Here is a 26,398-nt window from a genome sequence, read left to right on the forward strand (position 1 = left end):
CCAATAGCAATTCTATTGCCTCTGCTAGATCCAGCCAAAAAACCCCACCACACATACATTGGAAGATCTGTTGTGGTTGAGTCCAGCAATCTGTAATACGGACAGGGCTGAGAGTTAAGGTACAGGTAACTGTTGGAGCCGCACATCCTCAAATGCAGATGGCAGAGCATATAGGTTGGTTCTGTCTGTGACTGTCATTTGTCTTTCGGTTCTTGGAATTTTATCCATGTCCAGCCATGATGGCACTGGGAGCTGTACAACAATGTAAGCTTGTATTTGTTGAGAGGAGGTTATCACTACAGATACAACGGGCTGAGTTCCGTTAGATTCAGGTTTGTATAAGATGTGGATTATAAATCTGATTCTCGCTGCTGGGATGGAGATCTCTAGCAAAAAGAAATACAGACAGTGGACTAAAGATGAGAGTTGGACACTCTTTCTAACTAAACATACATACTTGGTAAGGTTCAAAGGGCATTTTGAGAATGAGAATTTGTTTTCTCTTCAGACAGATGACAGAAAAATGTTCCCACTGTTATTTCAGTGTTCTCATTATCTTTTGTAGTTATCAATTAAACAGCTATAGCAGAGTAATTCACAGAGGACACCATATGTTGTTAAAAGCGTGAGTGAACTGGGTGGACTTTGCTGGATGCCTAAAAGTTATAAATGGTTGAATCTGCCGAAGGAAATAATTCTACTATGGGGTGATGGATGGGCAGCTTTGTATGGGAGAAAGTGGTCCTTCAGAAGATGCAACTGGTTCCGTCTTCTGTATGTTTTTCTAACTTTTATATTCAAAAAGGAAAGTCCTTGCTGGAGACACTGAATATTTCCATACCAGCATTTTCAGCTTATTTCATGTGCTATAGCTGTTGATTCTTGGGGGGATTGAACTAAATGCTGCAGAAACATATTCTTTGCACCAGAGTTGAATTCTATGTTGAGTAAAGTGCCAAAACACACTCTCTTCTACTTGACTGTGCTCTTTTGCAGCTATTTATTCCCTATCCAGATGCTAGTCTCTTAGGGATGCTCAAGATAAAAAGCTAATGGATCTAAAAGGCCACTGGCTGCCACTCTCAAATCCTGCCATACAAATGGGAACACGACCATTAGGAACTGTTCAGCTGCTGAACTCCCAGTGAGGAGTTTGGGGATTTCCTTTTCCACATACTGGCTAAATAAAGGAGAGAGAGAGAGAGAGAAAGAGAAATTGCAGCAATCACCAGCCACTGCAATTTGTGCAGAAAGCAAAGACACATAAACACAATTATGCAGATAAAACTGCCAAACTATTTATTTTTTTAAAAGATTAAAACTCATAATCATGGCCATTATTTTTATGGTGGTCACCAGAAATTCCGTGGTCTTTGCTGTCACCAGCTTATATTGACCAATAAGGGGAAAGTCACATCATAATCAGCTGAACACCCTGGATGAGATAGCAATAATGGGTGGATTAACTCAACCTTGGCCCTCCAGATGTTTTGAGACTACAATTCCCATCATCCCTGACCACTGGTCCTGCTAGCTAGGGATCATGGGAGTTGTAGGCCAAAAACATCTGGAGGGCCAAGGTTGAGGAAGCCTGCCTTAGCCTGTGCCAAAAGCAAAGTGGCAGCGCTGGAACCAATGTTTTAGTGTGACCATTATGCCAACATATACCATTCTGAAGCACTAATGAAGAAAGTTCTTCTATATTTTAGGATCCTGTAGACAAGATGCCATTGTATCAGGAGGAGTATTTCAAAGACAGTCATATCAGGGAGTGTAAGAGTTTCAAAGCAACAGGAACTGAACTTCAGCAGTATATGGTTTCTAATGGCACAAAACCCCATTTAACAATTAAAATGCTAGAGTCTACGGGAGACTATTTATAACGATAAAAGAAGTTGTTTCTTGAGTATGTCCCTCTCAAGTCAGATCTGCCTTATTTCTTTGCTACTCTATAAACAAATCCCAGACTGTAAGTGTTTAATCAGAAGGGCATGTCACTGCTTAGGTCAAGCTCCGTACCTTCCCATTTCTCGGGCTCCACCATTCGGAAAGCTCAGATTTTCTGGGTGGGGGGCAGGGGGAGTTCTTAGTTTTCATCTACTATTTATCTTGTGCCCCCCCCCATGGTGAGTTTTACAGAACTGGCAATTGTACTATTTCAGGGGTTTAAAAGATTATTTAAAAAATTGAATGCTGGTTTAACCCCCCCCCCCCGTGCTCAGTATTTTGAAAAAGGCAAGACTTCAAATTGAATGCCACTGAGAACATGCAGTTGACAAGTCAAGCTTATCTTCATACTTAAATCCACCTTCCAAAATAAATTATATTACCATATTGGCCCAAATATAAGCCACCCTTTCCCCCCAAAGTTAAGGTGCAGCTTATATATTCGCGACCTAAGGATATGCAGCCAGGAACACGGGGCAAACAGCACCAGGAGCACGGCCAAGCGGTGCCCGTCCCGTGCGTAGTTCCCCGGGAAGCGGGAGAGTGAGGAAGGGGAAAGGACGCCGGCAACGCAGCACGGCTCCCCCCCACCCCCCAGTATGCAGCCAGGAGCAGCGAGGAAGGGAGCAGCTTATATTCAGGTATTTTTTCTTTTCCCCTTCCAATTTTAAAGGTGTCTTATATTTGGGTGTGGCAGATATTCAGGCCAATATATATACACTGAAATACACATAAAAAAATCTTTTTGCTCATCTCTAAACCTGCAGGCTCTGTGCACTGAAAGCAGCATCCTAAGTACATCTACAAGAAAAAACAAATATCAGTAATATTTTTTATAATAATTGACTAGCCCATAGCACCAGGAGGAAGAGGACGAATTCTTATTCCTGTCTCTCTATTCCCATTAAATTTGCATACATTTCCCCCAGTCACTGTTTGGCCCCTAGGAGGAAGGGTAGCATGTACATGGTCACCCATACACCCCTCTTCAGGGCTAAATACAAGCACTAGGAAAGCAGCATGAGGGAAAAGGAATAAACCTCCCTTCCTTTGTGCTGCAATGCTAATCCAATTCAGCCCCACTCCATGACTGGTATTGTACCTTTTTCATTTAAAAATGAGGACTATCATAATAACAGATCTCCCCTGCCACAGGGAGTAATACTGATTTATTTACCACTTTCACATTTTTAAAATCCATTGTAAAACAAACAAACAAACAAACAAACAAACAAACAAACAAACAAACAAAGCCAGTATTGAAAGGACCAAATGAATTTCTGTAGAACTTGGCATTCCAAGTCAATGTGTTTGGGACTCCAGTTAAAGGTCACAATCCTAAATGCAACAGTATGTGCAGCCTGTTTTTGTGTACAAGTAGGTGTTCCTAAAATTCACTGACTTCAAGCAGCCTTAACAGGGGTAAGCCTGTAAAACAAAGAAAACTGTGACACCTTTTAAACATTGTTTAGATAGCCATCTTAATAAAATTAAAAGGATAAACAGCCCTGCATTTAAAACAGATAAACTAGTTATAAGAGAAATGGTGTATAGATAAGTAACAGATGTAAGAAAATACACAGCCAAAGGGGGAAGGGAGGGAAGGAAAGAGAAAAAAGCTTGGAAATGGACATACACAAACAAAGAGAGAAATATTCCCCCAGGTTCTCCAGTTATAAATGTGGGCAAGTGTCTGTGCCTTCACTGGCTGCTCTGCAGACGTCCAGCTCTTCTAGTTCTTGTGCGAATGCCATGGGAAAAAGCAGAAGGGCTACAGAGACTATTTGTTGTTGTTGTTTAGTCGTGTCCGACTCTTCGTGACGCCCTGGACCAGAGCACGCCAGGCCCTCCTGTCTTCCACTGCTTCCTGCAGTTTGGTCAAACTCATGCTGGTAGCTTCAAGAACACTGTCCCACCATCTCGTCCTCTGTCGTCCCCTTCTCCTTGTGCCTTCCATCTTTCCCAACATCAGGGTCTTTTCCAGGGAGTCTTCTCTTCTCATGAGGTGGCCAAAGTCTTGGAGCCTCAGTTTCAGGATCTGTCCTTCCAGTGAGCACTCAGGGCTGATTTCCTTCAGAATGGATAGGTTTGATCTTCTTGCAGTCCATGGGACTCTCAATTCTCCTCCAGCACCAGAATTCAAAAGAATCAATTCTTCGGCGATCAGCCTTCTTGATAGTCCAGCTCTCACTTCCATACATCACTACTGGGAAAACTATACGGACCTTTGTTGGCAAGGTGATGCCTCTGCTTTTTAAGATGCAGTCCAGGTTTGTCATTGCTTTTCTCCCAAGGAGCAGGCATCTTTTAATTTCGTGACTGCTGTCACCATCTGCAGTGATCATGGAACCCAAGAAAGTAAAATCTCTCACTGCCTCCATTTCTTCCCCTTCTATTTGCCAGGAGGTGATGGGACCAGTGGCCATGATCTTCGTTTTTTTGATGTTGAGCTTCAGACCATATTTTGCGCTCTCCTCTTTCACCCTCATTAAAAGGTTCTTTAATTCCTCCTCACTTTCTGCCATCAAGGTTGTGTCATCTGCATATCTGAGGTTGTTGATATTTCTTCCAGCAATTACGGCTAGGGATTCATTCAGCCCAGCCTTTCACATGATGAATTCTGCATATACTGTATTTTTCTCTCTATAACACACACATTTTTTCTCCTAAAAAGTAAGGGGAAATGTCTGTGCGTGTTATTGAGCGAATGTGTTGTCCCTGGAGCTGACTGGCCCAAGTGCAGGGGCAAAAATCAGATCGTGCGTCACGGAGGAGGGAAGGCTGCAGAGAGGAGGCTGATGCTTTCCTGCATTCTGCCTCAGGGTCTTAGGGTCCTCAGGGTCCTGTTTTCGGTTGCTGTGTTTGTGTGTTATGGTCAGGTGTGTGTTATAGAGCGAAAAATACGGTAAGTTAAATAAGCAGGGAGACAATATACAGCCTTGTCGTACTCCTTTCCCAATTTTGAACCAATCAGTTGTTCCATATCCAGTTCTAACTGTAGCTTCTTGTCCCACATAGAGATTTCTCAGGAGACAGATGAGGTGATCAGGCACTCCCATTTCTTTAAGAACTTGCCATAGTTTGCTGTGGTTGACACAGTCAAAGGCTTTTGCATAGTCAATGAAGCAGAAGTAGATGTCTTTCTGGAACTCTCTAGCTTTCTCCATAATCCAGCGCATGTTTGTCCCTGGTTCCTCTGCCCCTTCGAAATCCAGTTTGCACTTCTGGGAGTTCTTGGACCACATACTGCTTGAGCCTTCCTTGTAGAATTTTAAGCATAACCTTGCTAGCGTGTGAAATGAGTGCAATTGTGCGGTAGTTGGAGCATTCTTTGGCACTGCCCTTCTTTGGAATTGGGATGTAGACTGATCTTCTCCAATCCTCTGGCCACTGATGAGTTTTCCAAATTTGCTGGCATATTGAATGTAGCACCTTAACAGCATCGTCTTTTAAAATTTTAAATAGTTCAGCTGGAATACCATCACTTCCACTGCCTTGTTATTGCTTTCCAAGGCCCATTTGACTTCACTCTCCAGGATGTCTAGCTCAAGGTCAGCAACCACACTACCTGGGGTGTACGAGACATCCCTATCTTTCTGGTATAATTCCTCTGTATTCTTGCCACCTCTTCTTCATGTCTTCTGCTTCTGTTAGGTCCTTACCACTTTTGTCCTTTATTATGGTCATCTTTGTACGAAATGTTCCTTTCATATCTTCAATTTTCTTGAACAGATCTCTGGTTTTTCCCATTCTATTGTTTTCCTCTATTTCTTTGCATTGCTTGTTTAAGAAGGCCTTCTTGTCTCTCCTTGCTATTCTTTGGAAATCTGCATTCAATGTCTTGTATCTTTCACTATCTCCCTCGCATTTTGCTTGCCTTCTCTCCCCGCTATTTGTAAGGCGTCGTTGGACAGCCACTTTGCTTTCTTGCATTTCCTTTTCATTGGGATGGTTTTCGGTGCTGCCTCCTATATAATGTTAAGAGCCTCCATGCATAGTTCTTCAGGCACTCTGTCCAGCAAATCTAAATCCTTAAACCTGTTCCTCACTTCCACTGTGTATTCATAAGGTATTTGATTTAGATTGTATCTTACCGGCCCAGTGGTTTTTCCTACTTTCTTCAATTTAAGCTTGAATTTTCCTATAAGAAGCTGATGATCTGAGCCACAGTCAGCTCCAGGTCTTGTTTTTGATACCTGTATAGAGCTTCTCCATCTTTGGCTGCAGAGAATATAATCTATCTGATTTCGATGCTCCCCATCTGGTGATGTCCATGTGTAGAGTTGTCTCTTGTGTTGTTGAAAAAGCGTGTTTGTGATGACCAGCTTGTTCTCTTGGCAGAACTCTATTAGTCTTTGCCCTGCTTCGCTTTGAACTCCAAGGCCAAACTTGCCAGTTGTTCCTTATATCTCTTGATTCCCTACTTTAGCATTCCAATCCTCTGTAATGAGAAGAACATCCTTCTTTGGTGTCATTTCTATAAGATGTTGTAAGTCTTCATAGAATTGGTCAATTTCAGTTTCTTCAGCACCAGTAAAAAGGTAAAGGTAAAGGTACCCCTGCCCGTACGGGCCAGTCGTGTCCGACTCTAGGGTTGTGCGCTCATCTCACTTAAGAGGCCGGGAGCCAGCGCTGTCTGAAGACACTTCCGGGTCACGTGGCCAGCGTGACGAAGCTGCTCTGGCGAGCCAGCACCAGCGCAGCACATGGAACGCCCTTTCAGCACCAGTAGTTGGTGCATAAACTTGGATTACTGTGATGTTAAAAGGTCTGCCTTGGATTCGTATTGAGATCATTCGATCAATTTTGAGACTGCATCCCAGTACAGCTTTCGTCACTCTTTTACAGCTTTCGCCACTCTTTTCAGGGACGATTAGGATGAATTATTTTCTGGCATTAGCCTATCTGTAATTGTACCATGTAGTCACACAGCATATTTTTTCTGTGAGCTGCTTAAACATGAGTGAGCAGAGTTTTCAGTGCCCTAGTGATTTCACTAGTGAAATAGATTCGTTTTCTTTTTTGTTGGAATTGTCTGCATTTGGACCTTCAATATTTCGAAACTTCCATCCATCTTGGACTCCCTTCTCTTCAAGTATTTCTGACCATGGGATCTCACCTAGTAGCTCCTTAAGCTTTTCAAATTCAGACAGCAGGTGTAATAAAAATATACAATTTTTAAATGTACATGCCATGCAAACAAAGAGACTATTTTTTAAAAGGAGAACAGAGTGTGGATAGGAAAATGAGTAATTCCAAGAACAGTTCTTTCACATGGTCACAAAAAGATCTGGTGGAATGGACAATACAGGAGATAGGTTTGAGAGGGGAGGGTCAAAATGGCAACTGGCCCCAACCAGGTCAATAGAGAAGGCTTCAGTGTCTCCCTTCTGCTTCTGATTCAGCCATGAAGAATGGCGGTGAATGGAGACAACCCTGGAAAGGGAGGAGCCAAATGGTTCTAACTAGGCTGTTGGAGAAGACCTCACTTAGCCTCTAACCACATAGGAATTAATGAGAGCTACAGTGAGGGGGAAAAGTATTTGATCCCCTGCTAAATTTGCCCATTTGCCCTCTGACAAAGAAATGACCAGTCCATAATTTTAATGGTAGGTTTATTGTAGCTGTGAGAGCCATAACAACAACAGGAAAACCCCCAGAAACCCAGAAGACAAAAGTCAGCGATTGATGTGCATTATAATGAGTGAAATAAGTATCTGATCCCTTTGCAAAAGATGACTTAGTACTTGGTGGCAAAACCCTTGTTGGCAGTTACAGAGGTCAGATGTTTCTTGTAGGTGGCCACCAGGTTTGCACACATCTCAGGAGGTATTTTGTCACACTCCTCTTTGCAGATCCTCTCCAAGTCAGTATAATTTCAAGGCTGATGTGTAGCTACTCAAACCTTCAGCTCCCTCCACAGATTTTCGATGGGATTAAGGTCTGGAGACTGGCTAGGCCACTCCAGGACCTTAATGTGCTTCTTTTTGAGCCACTCCAGTAAGGGTGCCTTGGCCATGTGTTTTGGGTCATTGTCATGCTGGAATACCCATCCTCGACCCATTTTCAATGCCCTGGTTGAGGGAAGGAGGTGCTCATCCAAGATTTGACAATACATGGTCCCGTCCATCGTCCCTTTGATGTGGTGGAGGTGTCCTGTCCCCTCCGTGTTTGATGGTGGGGATGGTGTTCTTGGGGTCGTAGGCAGCATTCCTCCTCTTCCAAACATGGCGAGTTGAGTTGATGCCGAAAAGCTCGATTTTGGTCTCATCTGACCACAACACTTTCACCCAATTCTCCTCTGGGTCATTCAGATGTGCATTGGCAAACTGCAGACGGGCCTGTACATGTGCTGTCTTGAGCAAGGGGACCTTGCGGGCTCTGCAAGATCTCAGTCCTTCACGGCGTAGTGTGTTACCAACTGTTTTCATGGTGACTATGGTCCCAGTTGCCCTGAGATCATTGACAAGTTCCCCCCGTGTTAGTTCTGGGCTGCTTCATCACCATTCTCCTGATCATTGCAACTCCACGAGATGAGATCTTGCATGGAGCCACAGACCGAGGGAGGCTGACAGTTATTTTGTGTTTCTTCCATTTGCGAATTATTGCACCAACTGTTGTCACCTTCTCACCAAGCTGCTTGGCAATAGTCTTGTAGCCCAGTCCAGACTTGTGCAGGTCTCACGTCCTTGGACAGATCTTTGGTTTTGGTCATGGTGGCTACTTTGGAATCTGATGGACTGATTGCTTCTGTCGACAGGTGTCTTTTGTGCAGGTACAGTAATGAGCTGGGATTACAGGTAAGACCTCTCCCTTACAGCAGGAGTTTCTAATCTCAGCTCATTACATACAGTGAAGATACCAGGTAGCCTGACATCTGGCTGGTTGATAGGGGATCAAATACTTATTTCACTCATTATAATGCACATCAATCTCTGACTTTTGTCTTCTGGATTTCTGTTGTTATTCCGACTCTCACAGCTACAATAAACCTACCATTAAAATTATGGAATGCTCATTTCTTTGTCAGAGGGCAAATGGGCAAATTTAGCAGGGGATCAAATACCTTTTCCAATCACTGTAGATAAATATACAAATTCAGTGAATGTGGACTGAAATCACTATCAGAAAAAAATCCCCAAATGGTGGATATGTCCATCCATTGTCTCTGAAAATTCATAATATAGCTTTCTGCAATGCTATTTTTCTAGAAAAAGATGTGCTGGAACTCACAATGAACACCTCCCTTGTTCTCTTGAATGGCAATGGCACCCACCTGAGGTCCAGTGAGTTCTGGCTGGAAAAAATCCCTGGCTTTCTGAGATCTGTTGGATTAGAATATCCTAAACACAGAGCAAGTCACTGTTTTCCTGCCTTGCTGAATCCACTATACTCAGAGAGAAAGCCGAAGATTTACAGCCTATAAAGCTGTCGCATGGGTCAGAACAGACGGCGGCTCTCATCATCATGTCAGGGCTGACTTTTTTTTTTAATTACTGTTTGATGTCAGGATTGCCTTGAAGGGAAAGGAATGACAGGCTTGGTTACAGGCCTAGCAAGTAAAGGCAGGATTATGGACTCCAAACTTTTGAAAATTCTGGTATCTCTATGGTAGTTTTTGTTATGTGAATGGTGCCACAGATCCCCTGGGTGGGCTGTGCAGATCCCCCGGGGTCCACAGACCACCGAATGGGAACTACTGCCTAAATTGAGCTATTTAGTTGTAAAAACTCTAGTGTTTAAGACTTATCATCTTGCTTCACAAGAAATGACATATTCAATGGAATTACAGTGGGATCTCAGTTTAAGAACAGTCCGGTTTAAGAATGATTTTGTTTACAAACTATGCAAAACTGGAAATTGCGTCTTGGTTTGAGAAATTTACCTTAGTCTAAGAACGGAATCCGAACAGTGGAAGGGCACTGGCAGCGGGAGGCCTCATTAGGGAAAGCGCGCCTCGGTTTAAGAATAGTTTCAGTTTAAGAACGGACTTCCGGAACGGACTAAGTTCGTATACCGAGGTGCCACTGTATGCCTAAAAAAGACTGGTTTTTGACATTGCCTAATGGTCGCTACTGGCAATCGCCACTTTCTTCTGAAAGGCTACTAGTAGGCCAGAGTGATTATTAGTTATATCCTGAAGAATATGACTACAGCTAATGGAAGAAAATATGATCCAATGAAGGTATGAGTTTACATCACCACCTCCACCATTAAATATATATAAAAATTGTCCAGTAGCACCTTAGAGACCAACTAAGTTTGCATGCACACGAAAACTCATACCAGGAACAAACTTAGTTGGTCTCTAAGGTGCTACTGGAAATTTTTTTTTTAAAGTTTTTAAATATATTTTGACTGTGTCAGACCAACACGGCTACCTACCTGAATCTATCTGCCATTAAAGTTAATTATGCACCGGCTGATTTTAGTGTTTGTTTGTTTAAAGAAACAAGAGTATGCCCATTTCACATAAAATTCAATTTTCAGTTACTTAGTATCTTGTAAATGTCTAAAACGTAACCAAAATGCATCCCGTTCTGTGAGCATCTTTTACAACAGTAGTGTAAACACGGGAGGTTGGATCCCAAGAAAGTAACTTTATGATCTCACCCAGTTTTGGGTATAAATGAGATATGAAGAGGTCTCTCTTAACGAAATGCTTCCATCAGATGTGCTGATGATGCCCAAAGTGTTCCACTGCAGTTCCGCACTGAACTGCTCATTAAATCTAACAGCAAATTATTCTGAATATTTATTCACATTCCTTCCAAAAGATTATTGTTTTCCAATCAATATTTTAAATTTAGAGAAATGTAGTTTAAAATCTTTCCCCAAGCCACTAATTCTGAGTCAGTCTGTATCAAATACACAATTCAGAACAATAACATTTGTGCATTGCATTTCCAGAGTCTTGGAGCTGTAAGGCTGACAGAAAAGAGTAAAACACAAGGCTGATGTTTTATGTTAAAGGACTATGTTGTCAGATTTATGATTTGGGGCATTGTGGGACAAATGAACCGTGCCAAGCACATTTGCATCCCGTCATGCAAGTTCATGTGTCCAAGTACTTCAATCTGCAAAGATTTGCCCAATTACAAAATATTTGTAATGGATATGCAAAGGCTTATTTCTTTTAAAATTCCCAGTACAGTAATGTGGGGGAAGCCAGCTCATCTGTCATTCATGTTAATTTAATTATCAGACCACATTCAATATAAAATGCAAATGAGTTCAACAGTTGATAGCACATACTAATTGTGTTCATTAATTAGATAGCAAGGAGAAAACCAAAAGTGCCACAAGTTGCAAGAGGGTTGTTAATTAAAGACAACATTTTGAATTAGAAACTGTAATCCCACAGTAAGCCCCTGATTGGCTTACCCAAAGGAGGAGCATTACTCTTATTACTCCGGTTTCACTTGTACACCCATCCATGGTATCGTGGGACCTGTTAAGCCAACAGAATTAATGGTGGCTAATAAAGTGTGGGGATTCTGCCAGATTTGCAGGTGGCAGTGTGAAGAATGCGGAGGAAATCCTGGCCACCAAACAGCTGACTTGGGGTCAAACAGAGGCTGAACCTTCCCTTTCTCTCTGAAACAACTATGTGTGCATCAGTGTGTGCGTGCGTGCACAAGCGTGCATAGTTCTGGGGCTCAGAATCTGCTATGAGATGCCCTCCATAGTTGGAGCAGGGTGGGGGGATAGTACATGTTTTGCATGCAGAAGGTCCCAGGGTAGTCTCTGGCATCCCCAGGCAGGGCTGAGAAAGGCCTCTGTCTGAAGGTTTGGAGAGCTGTGGGCAATCAGGGTAGCTAATCCTGAGCCAGCTGGCCCAGTGGTCTGGCTCGCCATGAGGCAGCTTCCCATGTTCCACTTTGGAGGGGGAGGACTTGGTCTTCTGACCCCTTTAAGGCGATGAGTGAGTGAGGAAGAAGGGGAGGAGGATGCTCAGAGTCCTTTTCAGAGCCTTGGCCAAAAAAGGGAGAAAGGATTGGCACTCTAAAAACGAAAGCGCTGCTAAAATCCCCCCTCCCAAATCTGCCTTCCCACTCTGAAATGTACTCAAGGCTACTGAGGAAACAATCAAATCCAGACCTGTATTAATAAATATATATGGAACTATACATCTACCTGTAAACCGCGATCCTCTGATTAAGGGCTGTACATAAATAAATAAAAATAATTAAGATACATACATGTCTACTGAGGGTGAGAAGTTCACACAACAAAAATCTCTGCAAAGGGGGCACAGTTTTCCAAAGCATGACAACATATGTCCATGCAGCTCTTATAACCAACCATAGATGGAGTCACCAAGTGATTGTTTTAGATCTGCATCTTGCCCTTATTGCCCCAATGCTGCTGAAACATCAGAAGAGAGAAGCTTCCCATCCAGAGACTAGCAAGGCCCAGTTCTGTTTAGCTTCTTAAATGGAGCTATGAAGCACCTAAGGATCTATTTTATTTTATTTATTATTACATTTATACCACAACTTTCCTTCAAGGTGCTCAAGGTGGCGCCTGTGGTTCTCCCCCTCCTCATCCAATCCCCCCATTGACCCTGTGAGGTAGGTTACGCTGAGAGACTGCAAGTGGCCCAAGGTCATCCAGTGACCTTCATGGCTAAGTGGGGATTTGAACTCTGTGCTCTCCCAGGTCTTTTTTTTTAAAAAAAAATAATATTTATTACTTTTAAACCTTACGAAAAAGAGAAAGGTTTAAAAGTAATAAATATTATTATTATTATTTTTTTTTAAAAGACCTTGCAGCAATACAGCCTCTAGCACTCTGAGAGGAAACACAGCCTCAGACTCTGCCTCTTGGCTGCACTCACAAAGGCCATCTGCCATGGTGGCACAGTGCCTGCTTGCAAGGTGGTCAGACCTTTGCCTCGGGGCACAAGTGTCAGCAGTGATGGGCACAGAATGGACTTGTCTTGGGAATCTCTGCTGTCTGCTGTTCCTGGCACGCTCGCACGGCCCAGCCCTTTCTAATGAGCCACATCTGTCGCTAAATTTCTGCCAAAAATAAAATAAAAAAGTTAACCTGTAAGAGGAATTTTGGCACTTCTGTATGCCAACCAGGCCACTTTTATTTTGCAATGGGAATTCAAAGAGTGCAGTCCTGCCTCTTGGGAATTCAGCATGAATGCATAACTAAAATACGCTCAGAAGGGCGTGTGGAAGGAGTGGCAGAGGCCTGTCTCTGGATCCTGCTCCCCTGGAGTTAAATGATGCTCCATATTCCAAAATGCTGCTTTCAGCTCTGGAGTCAGCATTCCGAAGGACTGGTGCCAGAGAAGGCAAAGAGTCTCAACCTCTAGCGATTGTCACGCTAAAAGGATGGCGGTGGGCTATAGATCTTGAGCTGGGTGGAAGAGAAGTTCCCAGGTACACTCCTCCACATTCCCAGGTATTATTTACTGATTTATATACTGCCCTTCACCTGAAGGTCACAGGGTGGTTTACAACACAAAAGCGCAAAACGCATATAATAATAGTAATAATAATGCCACCTCCCAATATACATTTAAAATGCCATTGATTATTTAACAGCCCAAGACTTGGTTGAAAATGAGTATTTTCACCTGGTGCCTAAAGCTATGCAATGATGTGGAGCCCAGAGAACCTCCCTGGGGAGATCACTCCACCAATGGGGACCACTGCAGAAAAGGCCCCTTCTTGTGTGGCCACCTTCTGGGCCTCTTGGGGAAGGGGCACGCGAAGGAGGGCCTCGCATTATGATCACAGAATCTGGGTGGGTTCCTATGGGGAGAGGCGATCCTTGAAGCATTGCAGTCCTGGGCCATTTAAGGCTTTATAAATAAAAAAAACCCAGCACTTTGACTTGGGCCCAGAAACTAATTGGCAGCCAGTGCAGTCAGAGTGCAGGCAGGGCTGGCAGACCACTGCTTGAACCTATGTAGAGCTGCTGCCAGTCAGAGTAGCTGAGCTAGATGGGCCAATGGTCTTGACTCAGTCTATGGCAGTTTTCCATCTTCCCACACAAAGTGCATGCACTGCTCCACGTTGGGCTAAAGGTATTGCAGCACCAAAGCAGTTCTCAGGAATCCTGTAGTAAGGTTCACAAGTGGAAAAATTCACTTGTTTCCATGTTTACAGGCAAACCATGCATTTAGTATAAAAGCATTCAGGTGCTGAGGAACTAATGTAAATGAATGGGAGAGGAGAGGAGCACAGAAAAATATTGGCTAACAAAATGCCCAAATACTTCAACACCAAAACCAAAAACCATATTCTGCTCTGAGTTAATACACTAATAAACTTCTTTTTTAAAATGGGAACTATCTATCATATTCTTTGTCCCAGAAGCTCAAGTGAAGGTGCAACCAGAGATCTGCACAGCAGCTTGTAGAGTCTGATCCAATTAACAGTGCAGCACTACATGTGTCTACGAAGTCTGAAATCTCCTCTTACCCTTCATTTTAACATCAAGTGCCAACAATGTGGTTTCAACATCAGTCAACTTTTCCTCACTTACCCTCCCTGTCTTGCTTACCTTTCTGCAGACTCAAATTTCATTGACACTTTGGTTTACATTACAGTATTTATTTATATACCATTATATACCATGTTTCAGTCCTCATAAAGATATTGCCCAATTTCAGGTCCCCTGACCACTCGGGATCCAAGAAGGCCTCCTCTTCTTTTAATGGGGATATTGGTAGGTTTACAAAGTAGAACAGAATCTTTGGACTAATTCAAAAAATACATTAAATCTTGCAGTTTCCTTCCAATATTGCAAAAAGCATGAAATCCAGTATAAGCCACAGTTACAAGAAAGTGAAAGTGAATTCCTAGTCTGTCACACAAAGCGTTTAATTCAAGTGATATTTAGGTGCAGGTTTGGGGGCAACCTTCATAAGAAGGAACCCCTCTAAGAGCCATTCTTTGATGTAAGAAAAATAACACGGCATCATTAGCAATGATATTGACAAAAACTGGGATCAAATTTATGACCGATGTCAGGGAACTGCCATCGGAAGGACAGGAGGTGGAAAGGCTCACAGAGGTTAGGAGAGACTTAGCAGCAGAAGAAGGAACCAGCAGGGGGAGAGAAGGAGCTCCGAGGGAAAGTGAGTCGGAGGGATGGCTCAGAGACACTTCCAGCGAAAACAGTGGGGAGGTTTCAGGACCTCCTATAGGGACACCCACTCCTTGCCGGAAACTGTCGCGCCGAGAGTCCAGAAGACGTGTTTCCGTTAAGGAGCTTTTATGTTGGAAGAGATTCCGTAAACGCCCACTGTCGGATTCTGCCAGCGACTGATGGAGCCATGCTTAAGGGGCTCCGTTATAGACAGAGGTTTGCTGACTTGGCCAAACTCTGAGGGACTAAGCTTTTACGCACAAACAGCTCATCATCCCATCACAACCAAGAACCACCACTAAATTAAATCCCAAATGCCCAGTCCTACTGAATGCAATGTGCACCAATACCTGTATTGTTGGTACTAGTATTTTCTATCCTTTGGGAAACAGTTTAACAACTAAATTCTAACCAGGTTTACTTCTAATACATTCTGTTGATTTTTCTGGAGCTTACCAAGTAAGTAAGGGTGTTCCCACTAGCACCCTAAAGAAAAGGCGATGCTATGCTGTGGCTTCTCTGTGCTCTTTTGCTCTGAGTGGCAACCTCAGATGAGCTGTAATCTGCCAATGGATGGCCTTACCTGATTATCTGGGTGCTTTACAGTGAAGTAGCCAATGCAGACAATGACTTCGTGCAAGAGGGCTTCACAGGTGTGCTGGGAACAGTGCCACAGCAAAGAGCTTATAATGTGTCGGAACGCAAGAGACAGTCCTTCAGCGCCCACGATAGACTGAAAAACAAAGAAAAATTACACCTTTTTGCAGATTCCCAATGAAACCAAAGAGAGGTATTGCTACAAATCACATGACTTTGCAACCTGGCCATTGGCTTGTGCCGACTGACTTCAGGAAGAACCTTGCATCCCAAACCCTGCAGTGTAGGAGGTTGGACTAGATGACCCTTGGGGTTCCTTCCAACTCAAAATTCTATGAAAAAGCACATTTTGTTACCTCAGAATTTGTAATATGCTCAGGATGTAAAAATTTGATAAACCAGTCATACAGTGCTTTAGGATTTGTGTTTGTTTTTTGGTTAAACGAACCAAAGCGTATCCTCTCAATTCATGTCTCACTCCCCCCTACTGCATGATATTCCTAATGTGCACTACTGTAAATAAGAGTGAATTTTAATTTTAAAAGGGCAGAGATGACTTTGCTGGCACTCTGTTAGCATTAAAAATCCAATTTAATCAGACCAATTTAACAATGTATCTTCCAAGAAAGCATAATTCTAATAAAAAAATTCAGTAAAAAAGTAAAAGAAATAATTTTTTATTTTACTAATGCGGTAATTACTAATTTGTGAGTGTGCTGAACAGCCACCCTCATATCACATATAAACATTATTACTATTTATTAAATAGCTATACTGCCCTTCATCCAAAGGTCAGAGTGGTTTACAATATAAAAACACAAAAATACATGAAACAAGAACTCCCCAAATTCAGCTGAAATTGCAGCTTATACTGGCTTCCCCAGAACTGGCTGGGGGTTTGCTGAGTGTCAAATTTGGCTGCATGTTAAAAATATGGCTTAGTCAAGAGAATGGTCCAAGAAGGTAAGAGAAGAGATCATCACTCTTCACAAACAAGAAGCAGGATACCAAAGGATAGTGAAGGCACTGAATGTTCCAAGAGACACTGTTGGAAGCAAAAAGATAGTACTTTTAAATAATTGTTTGGTAAGGTATAATCAAAAGAAGAAGATCCTTGTTAGCTTGGCTTTGTCTGTGTGTGTGTGTGTGTGTGTGTGTGTGTGTGAAATGATGGTTGGCTGAGGGAGAAGAAAAGGGGCTCCCTGCTTATTCTGGAGAAGCCCACTTTATCTGCACAGCCCCCAGCCTCTATTTAATAAACATGTCAGCCAGAAAAAGCGACCCAAGGTCAAAGGGGGAACGTGATGTATGAAGAAAGAACATCAAAGTCTACTAGCTTGAATGAACAACCCTATAGGCCTGTGGGAAAATATCTGCCATCTACAGTTCTTAGCTCCCTGTCTTGGAGTTTGCATAAACCTACATGGCAGAGTGGACACATGCCAGCCAAAATTCAGCAGAAAGCTTCTCCACTGGCGGAGGAAGAGGAGTGCAGGGGGAGCACCCCCCCCCGCCAGCGCGGCTGCCCACCCGCGCTGGGTGAGCATTGCCCCCCCAGGCGGCCCCCCCGCCTGCTCTCTGCCCCCCAGTGCCAGAGCATGAAGCTCCGCCACTGGTCTTCTCCCCTCCCTCCTTCCCTCCCCCAACAGCCATATTTGCTTCAAAAAGAAAGATACACCTTCCATCACCCAAATTAATATGCCACGATAAAACATTTCCTAGCGCAATTTCACAAGAACTTAAGCTCTGCTGGATCAGACAACCGTCTCACCTAATTCAAGATTCAGCCAGATGTCCCCCACAAGCTCAAAAATGGGGCATGAAGGCAACAGCCCACAGCAACTGGGATTCAGAGAAACATTTCCTCAGAAATTGGCGGTCCCAATCAGGGCCACCTTTACCATTAGGCAAAATGAGGAACCCTGCACTGGGTATTATGAAAGAACAGCAAATGGCTAGTTATTTTTTGCGGTATTACTGTTGTATTTTTAGTAGCAAAACAGCTTGAGTGGCCCTGAGTGGGATGAGGCTTGACTCTGAAGTAAGGCCCATTGAGTTCAATAGGTACAGCCAATCAAAATGATTTGAAGAAACAAAGTTGCATGTTGGACAATTTTATTAAGCCCTTCCCCTCAAATTACTGGGTCATTTCACTAAATCTCTTCCAAGTCCTAATACCTTGCTTGCTTGACCACCATTGGGCCCTGAGAGGGCTACTATACATGTACTTTCAAAAAGTGGCAGGTGAAGCTCTGAATTCGAGAGCCATGTCTGAGAGCATGGTTTCCACGACAAGGTTCCAGGCTGCAGGTATCCTTGTGCAGTGACTTGACCACTCACTGACTTTCTGGATTTGGCTTCAGGAAGAGGGATCTTTCTGGCTGTGCTCATCAACCCCTTAAACATCATGGCACTTGAGAGAATGGTAAGACACAAATGTTGACCACCCGACAGCCAAAACAAGTTTGAGGGCCAACCCCCCTGTGACCCAGGACCAGGACACCATTAGTCACCAGCCTAAGGAGCACCTCACTTCAAAGTCAGAACCAAGTGAGCAGCTGCCTGCCTTCAGAGTAAGCAATGGGACTGTGAAAGATAGAAGAAGTCTTATGTTCTGTTTCTGCCCATCCTTCTGTATTGCCGCTGGGTCCACGTCTAGCTAGAATGCAGCAGGAAAAGCTTTTCTGGCATTCATTTAACTGCTCCTTGCACTGGCATCCCTGGGAGATTGCCTCAGAGTCATTTACTATAGTGTATTACGTGCTGACATCTTCTTGGGTTTAGTCCGTTTTCCCCAACACAGGTTTCCGTATGTTCTAGTGGTCCATGTTTAACCTTCACTGATAACAACAGACCAGAGAGCACCAGAGTTTGTATATAAATGTTAAAAGTCATTTTTCAAGGAAACAATGTATTTCCTCTTTAACCAGTTTTAATAGCAGTTCAGAATCCTGCACTGCTTCTCCCTGACGCCTTCCAATTGTTTAGACTCTGAAGATAAATGGAAAATGTACCTATGAACTTGGGGATTATTTGTGCTTACCTGAATCTTCATGCTGCCCATAGTCCTGCACTTGGGCTCATCACCTTTTGAGAAAAAAGAGCTGCTTGCCCAAATTGCTTAGGCAGCACTCACTTAAAAAAAGAGGGGGAACCACAGGACACATGACTCTGTCCTGCCCCCCCCCCGCAACTTCCAGGAGCTTTTCAAGGATGCACACGTCTGGCAGCAAAGGGGAGATGGGTGTCAGGAAGTCCTGCTTCCAGTTCTATGGATTTTGTATAAACACATATACGTAACAAGGGGAAGTCTAATAGTTCTCAAGCATTTCAGGTTGAATGCCAAGTGAGGGGTGGGCGGCATTATGTCAATGAGCAGTCCGGAGCCTTGGGCTCCTGTGCTCCCCCCTGCCACCCAACCCTAGTTTCCAATCCTGGATGGCAAGGCAAGTAGAAACCATAATTTGCCATCTTAGGTAGGACTGAAGGTACCTAGTGTGCTTACTTAAGGTTCCTTGCTATTCATCCATGTAACGCCATGCCATGTCATGGGTGGTGGTGTCTGAACCACCCCAGTGTGTGCATACATTGAAGAGTGGCGGAGAATATTACCTGGAAAGCTGGTAGATCAAGAACTGCAAAACTGTTGAAGAAACGTAAACTCTTGAGAGCCACTTGAACCGTGTTCTCAGCGTAGCTCTCTTTCGGGCTAGTCGTGCTCAGGTCTGCAATTGTGCCATGAAAAAGAATGCAGTATAACATGTGCAACACCCCAACCAGGTCTGTAGTCTCAAGAGCAGTTGTTAGCCCGGTGGGATCCTGATGAGCACCATCAAATATGCTCCAAGACCTGCTGAAGAAAGCAACAAAGTATCTTCTTGTAAACCAGCAACGTGAGCTAAGATTATTTATATCAAGCTTTTCTATAAAAAAATTGCAGTGCCTTCATAAGCTAGGCTTTAAGAACACAGAAATATATAAATAAAAATATGACATTTTACAGCGTTTGACAGGCAAAACCAAGGATATACTAGCAAGCCCTCCTGTTATTTTTATTGCAAGAATGGCTTTGATAAGCCCCTACCCCTTCCCATTATGCATTGCTAAAAGCTCAACCATTTGAACTACAACGTCCCCTTGGTGGATGTGCAGTCTACTCAGGTGCTGATCTCTCTTTGCAAACCTAAAGAATTAAAAGACAAAGTGGGAAGTAACGACATTCCTCCCACCTCCTCTCTCAAATCTCTCTAGCGTTCCAGGCAAGAGATCATCCCTGCCTCACTTTCAAAGGTGAGAGAGGTGGAAGATGTTGAGGGGAATGAGGTCTTCATAGGTGCCATGTTGGGAATACCACCTGTTGGGGGTGAGATACCAAATTCAGTGCAGACAGCTTGGCAATCCATGGACCACACAGAAATCTTTGCTAGAAGCAGCTGTGGATTAGCATAGTTGATAGAGGTAAGAGGAAAGCGACAGCACTTGACATGCTTAAATCCCATGGATTCCAGTCCCACCTAGTCAAGTTGCATGGGATTAATTCCAATCTGTTGCCTCTGAGGATGTGGATAGGCCGCTTGGAAGAGTGAAATCAACCACCTGTCTCCTTGATCCTTGTCCATCCCGGCTCGTAAAAGCGAGCTGGGCAGGGCTGGACTCTGCAGGGTGATGAGTGCTGCCCTCTGTGAGGGAGCCTTTCTAGACCCGCTTAAAGCAGTGGTTATTAAAACGCTTCTTAAAAAACCATCTTTGGACCCGGCCAATATGGCTAACTATTGCCCAGTCTCAAATTTTCCATTCTTGGCCAAGGTGATTGAGCAGGTGGTTGCCGAACAACTCCAGGCATGCCTGGAGGATGCAGACCATTTCGATCCCTTCCAGTCGGGATTCAGGCCTCATCATGGGACTGAAACTGCCTTGGTCACACTGGTCAAGGATCTCCAGCGGGCTAGGGAGAAGGGTGAAATCTGTTTCCTAGTTCTGCTGGATCTCTCAGCGGCCTTTGATTCCATTGACCATGACACCCTTCTGGACTGTCTAGAGAGACTGGGAGCTGGGTGCACTGTTATGCAGTGGTTCTGCTCCTTCCTCCTGGGCCGTGTCCAGAAAGTGGTGTTTGGGGATGAGTGTTCAGACCCCTAGGCTCTCACTTGTGGGGTGCCTCAGGGCTCAGTCCTCTCCCCCACGCTTTTTAACATCTATCTATATGAAGCCGCTGGGAGAGATCATCAGGGGTTTGGGCTGGGTGTTCATCAGTATGCAGATGATACCCAGCTCTACCTCTCGCTTATATCGGAACCAGTGAAGGCAGTGAATGTCCTGTGTGAGTATCTGGAAGTGGTTGGAGGATGGATGGTGGCTAAGAGATTGAGGTTGAATCCCAACAAGACAGAAGTACTGTTTCTGGGGGACGGGGGAAGCAGGTGTGTGGGACTCCCTGGTCCTGAATGGGGTAACTGTACCCCTGAAGAACCAGGTGCATGACCCGGGAGTCATTTTGGACTCACAGCTGTCAATGGAGGCGCAAGTCAATTCTGTGTCCAGGGCAGCTGTCTCCCAGCTCCATCTGGTACATAGGCTGAGACCCTATTTGCCCGAAGTCTGTCTCACCAGAGTGGTGCATGCTCTGGTTATCTCCCGCTTGGACTACTGCAATGCGCTCTATGTGTGCTACCTTTGAAGGTGAACCGGAAACTACAACTAATCCAGAATGTAGCAGCTATACTGGTGAGTGGGAGTGGCCGCCGAGACCATATAACACCAGTCCTGAAAGACCTTCATTGGCTCCCAGTACGTTTCTGAGCACAATTCAAAGTGTTGGTGCTTTGAAGCCCTAAATGGCCCTGGCCAAGTATACCTGAAGGAGTGTCTCCACCCCCATTGTTCAGCCTAGACACTGAGGTCCTCCTCTGAGGGTCTTCTGGAGGTTCCCTCACTTCAAGAAGTGAAGTTACTAATAGTAGTTAAACTGTGCACTCCACTTATCTTCCTAATAAAGGTAAAGTAAAGGTAAAGGTACCCCTGCCCGTGTGGGCCAGTCGTGACCGACTCTGGGGTTGCGCGCCCATCTCGCTTAAGAGGCCGGGGGCCAGCGCTGTCCGAGGACACTTCCGGGTCACGTGGCCAGCGTGACGAAGCTGCTCTGGCGAGCCTGCACCAGCGCAGCACACAAAAATGCCGTTTACCTTCCCGCTAGAAAGCGGTACCTATTTATCTACTTGCACTTAAGGGTGCTTTCGAACAGCTAGGTGGGCAGGAGCTGGGACCAAACGATGGGAGCTCACCCCGCCGCGGGGATTCGAACCGCCGACCATGCGATCGGCAAGTCCTAGGCGCTGAGGTTTTACCCACAGCGCCACCCGTGTCCCTTCTATCTTTCTAATACAGATAGCTAATATTAGAAAGACCACTGAATATGTTCAAAATGCCTTTGGCCCCTTTTTATGAACCAGGGAGTATTTCATGACACAATGCTAAACTCGGATGGTGTGGCTTACATAAATATGATGCTCCTCTGGGTCAGAGGAGCACATCCAAAAGGAAGCAAGAGTCCATGGGCATCATGGTTTTCCAGTTGCCTATTTCTCTTCTAAATAAGCTCACTTAATTCTTGCCTGTAGTCCTTAGCATTTGGTGAATATGCTGTCTGCCGGCAATGGAAGGCAGAACAACCAGTTGTCAAGAAAAACTGCATATATTTTATTTGTCACCCAGCAGCCAAAACAGACATTATCTTAATTACTGAAATAAAACACAAGACAAAGGAAGCTCATATTCCTTTGATCTTTTTGACCTGAACTTTGATTATTATTTTTTAAAAAACACACACACACAAATCCTAGCCCATTCTGGGGACATATAGCGAACAATTCAACCTCTAGGTTAATGAGCTGCTAGCAAGGATTCCATGTGCTGACCTTTCATTACAAAATGCAGGACAGAAAGAACAAAAGAAGAATAACTGCTCACTCTTCAAGGGCAGGTGGATGTGCAGATATACTATCTGGAGATGTTTTGTACGCATGTGATTAGTTGGGATTTTTTATTCTGCACAACCAAACTCTTGCAGTGAAATGCCTCTGAAATGTCCTGTTTTATAGACATTGGCACACAGATCTTGGGAGGCTTCACGAGAAGCTTGCTAATGCCTCTGGAACAATTCCCACTAACTTCAGCGAACTTTGGAGTGGGCCCAAACAGTGCTACAGCCTTTAACACTTGTGTCTGTTACAGAATTTAACATCTTCATCCAGGGCTCATAAGAAGCCAGTAACTTTTTACTTAAGAGGTTCTCACAGGTTTAAGAAAAGGACATTTTCATGTCCATTCCACCTAATATATACAGTTTTGCCTAATCTAGGCATTTTAAAAAGCAATTTCCTTTGCTATTACACATTTTTGTCCGCACTGTCCCATAGTGCATGCATCGTTTTGGTTGGAAAACTTCACTGCAAAATTATGAGATGCATGAATTTCAAAGAATAGTTGCATTTTGGTTTGTGTTATTGTGACCTGAGAGAGTGGGGATTGGAAGCCTTGCCTTTTTGCAACAAAAACCAAAGCATTAATATACCAATGTACAAATGGAGGCGAAGGCTTCATCAGGAGCATCAAAGGTTTATCAGCAAGTTATAGTTTAGGAGGAGGATCAGTTTTTTTTAAAAAAATAGTACGGGATTTGAACTTGAATGAATAGACTCTTTTGAACTGTTTATTTTTAGTATTTGAAGTGTGCAGTAGATTAGGCTGATATTTTGCACCTTTGGTGGAATTGTAATTAGCTGCTAGAATATTGGCTAGAATTCTTGGGAATAACAGAACAAATAGGCAGAATCTTAATTTGGACTCTTTTGTTGTAACGTTTTGAATGACAGACTTCAATCCTCTTTAAAACTGCTTGTTGGAAACCTTCTGAACACTGCAAAAGTTGTATTTGCTAGATATTAGAAAACTCTGGCAATGCCAACAGTTGAGAAATGGCAAACTGAGGTTCCTGAAATTGCCAAAGTGGATCAGCATGAAATGGGCTCTCCGTCAGCAGTGGCATTTGTGGTGAGGTGGACCTGCCCTCTCAACTGTGTGGGGGCCTTTGAGCCCATGCCTGCTCCCGTAAGAAGCATCACCCGTCTTTGTGGCTCCACTCCAGCCTCTGCTACTGATCTCAGCACTGCATCACAACATACTGGAATACACCTTCGTTTTTTTATCAGACCTTCGTTTTTCTAAATAAGATGGGTGCGTATTACAAACCAATGAATAGATAAAAATCAACTCCATTTCATTTCATTTCGGGGTGGGGGGTGGGGCTTGGAAATTACATTTCCTGTCAGGCGAGCTTTGCAGGTGATGCAGCGCTAGCTTTCGCCATGCGTGGCTACTTCTATTAATATAATCTATGCAACCTAGTTCTTAAAAGGAGGGACGGAGGCTGGTGCTGTCCGTGACTGCCCCCACCATCATTCAAGGTGTGCCATGGTGCATTGCTTGAGAAAACCACTGCACTATGGGGATGGGAAAAGAAATGGATCCAAATTCAAATATTTCACCACGTTAAGTCTCCTAGATATAAATGGTGCTCCTTCCAACACAAATGATTTGAGAATTATACTGAAATGATTGAAAAATACCAGGGTAGGATAATGGCACACAAACAAACAGCAGCCACTTACCTGCCATTGACAGCCAAACACAGCTGGCACATCCCATGCAGTACTGCTGTAGCGTTCTGTAAGAAAGTGGCTATTTTGGGGTTTTCATCAATTGGGCCTTGGACGGAGAGGAAACAGCAACACAGCTTTTCTATTAATCCCATATTTACCACATAGCTAGCAAAGGAAAGAGAAGGGGGTGGAAATGCATTAAAGCAGGTCATGGTGCCCCAATTGTGATATTCCCAAGGTGTGTGGCAATTTCCCCCCAGTGTGGAAACACTATACAACGCAGTGCCTTCCCGGTGGCAGCACCATATTTATGGAACTCCCTCTTAGTATATATCTGATTGCCCTTCATGCTGTATTTATTTATCTTAAGACCAGCTTATTTTTGTTGGCCTTCAGAGTATAGTGAGAGAGGCCCTAGTTGTCTAATTTGTCTAAAACACATTTATTTTGTCTTGAATACCACTGATTGTCATAGGTTACTGTAACTGGATTTTATTGTAAATTGTGGTTTTTATACTGATTTTTAAATTAATGTTAATAGCTGTCCTGAGCTTTGTATGAGGGTGGGATAATAATAATAATTCTGCGTCGATCACATATATTTGGCCATTATCATGTTGTTTTATACTTGTAAACCCTAATGTATTACTTCAAGATTAATGGATGTCTTTGTTTTTATATATGAATAAATGATTCACAATGGCTTTTATATTTATAGCTTAGAATGAGAAAAATCATCTAAAACACACAAGACACAATATGACCACAACACAGTCTTCCCCAAGTCTAGTTTCTACATCCTCTATCTTTTTAGCTGACAACAAATGATGAACTTATTTGTTGTTCAAGGAAATATCCTTTCCCCACATATAGAAGCAGACATTTCAAATAAACCCTAAGGCATGGTCTCATCAGTTGGAACATAACCTTTACAAAAAACTGACTCCTGAACCTTTTCCTGCTATCTTTTTGCTGCTGTTGGGCAGTATTGTCCCTCTTCCTGACAATTCAAATTTGGGGGCATCCAGACTGTCACTATTTAAGGGCTGGTTTCAATCACATGCTGGCAAATTCAGGTTGCAGAAGTAAAGTTGATGGGGAGAACCTGTGCAGCAAACCTGCTTCCTGAAAGACTGGAAAGTTTGTGATCTGGAAAGTGACAGGAAGAGGCACTGGGAAGTGTAGGACAACTCACACTTAGCACAACATAGTCTAACTGCCACACAAATAAAAAACCTCCCTGCAAACAAATCAGAGTGAATGCTAAACAAACAGGTTGTCTGGAAGCAGCCACCACCTCCCTAAATTGTTCTGATCACTAGAAGACAGAACCAATGTGGGATCCAAGAGGTGGAGTCTTTTTGCAGGAAAGGACTGTGGAGAAATCAGGTAGATGCAAATGACCTTGCAATAAAGATGTAAGAGGAGCGAAAGTCAAGAGTAAACTGGGAGGAAGTGCCAGCTTAGAATCAATTTGGCCTTCAGAAACATGTGGAAACAGCTGGCAACTTCAAAGGCCCCCAATGTGCTTTAGTGACCAAGTCACACTACTCAGAGATTATCTCAGGCTGGGGCAGCAGGATTTCGACAGTTCTCTGCATATGTTTCTTGTGACAAGTCTTGCTAGGTGTGGATGTATCATGGAATCTAATTTAATAAATCTGTAAAAGAGAACCACTTTCTAAAATGGAAATCTTCACGTTGTCAGTGACATATAAAAGCTGAATGCCTTTCAGTGCCCTAATCCTAAATGAGGAAAGTCACCCTCATAATTTTAATGGGGTAATTTAAAATTCAATATAATATTTTAGTGTTTTCTATTTAAGAGATGGTTAGAAACCTTGAGAAAGGGAAGAGTTAGAAATGTAACAAATAATGTGGAACAATGGGTAACACAGTACTTTAAAGTGTGGTTTTAAAATGTATTAATAATTAAGTAAGTAAGTAAGTAAGTAAGTAAGTAAGTAAGTAAGTAATAATACATGATCTAGCTGTGTATCATAAGGGCTATGATTCGACAAAATAGCCATGATCAAAATGATCACCCTCCCAAAACTACCCTACCTATTCCAAACCCTCCCAAT

The 26,398-nt window shown here is 43.5% G+C and overlaps 1 protein-coding gene across 1 annotated transcript in view; it reads right to left on the reverse strand.

Moving 5' to 3' along the window:
- Window positions 1-26,398, reverse strand: part of SCAPER (S-phase cyclin A associated protein in the ER) — a 211,624-nt gene that overhangs the window by 17,682 nt on the left and 167,544 nt on the right. The window contains exons 27-29 of the mRNA XM_081925815.1: window positions 24,324-24,479; window positions 19,270-19,507; window positions 15,644-15,793 (exon numbers count right to left, since the gene is read on the reverse strand). Coding sequence (XP_081781941.1) covers window positions 15,644-15,793; window positions 19,270-19,507; window positions 24,324-24,479 — 544 coding nt within the window. The remainder of the gene's footprint in view (window positions 1-15,643; window positions 15,794-19,269; window positions 19,508-24,323; window positions 24,480-26,398) is intronic.

This window comes from Podarcis melisellensis (genome assembly GCF_964234715.1).
Source record: "Podarcis melisellensis genome assembly, chromosome: 9".
NCBI lineage: Eukaryota > Metazoa > Chordata > Lepidosauria > Squamata > Lacertidae > Podarcis > Podarcis melisellensis.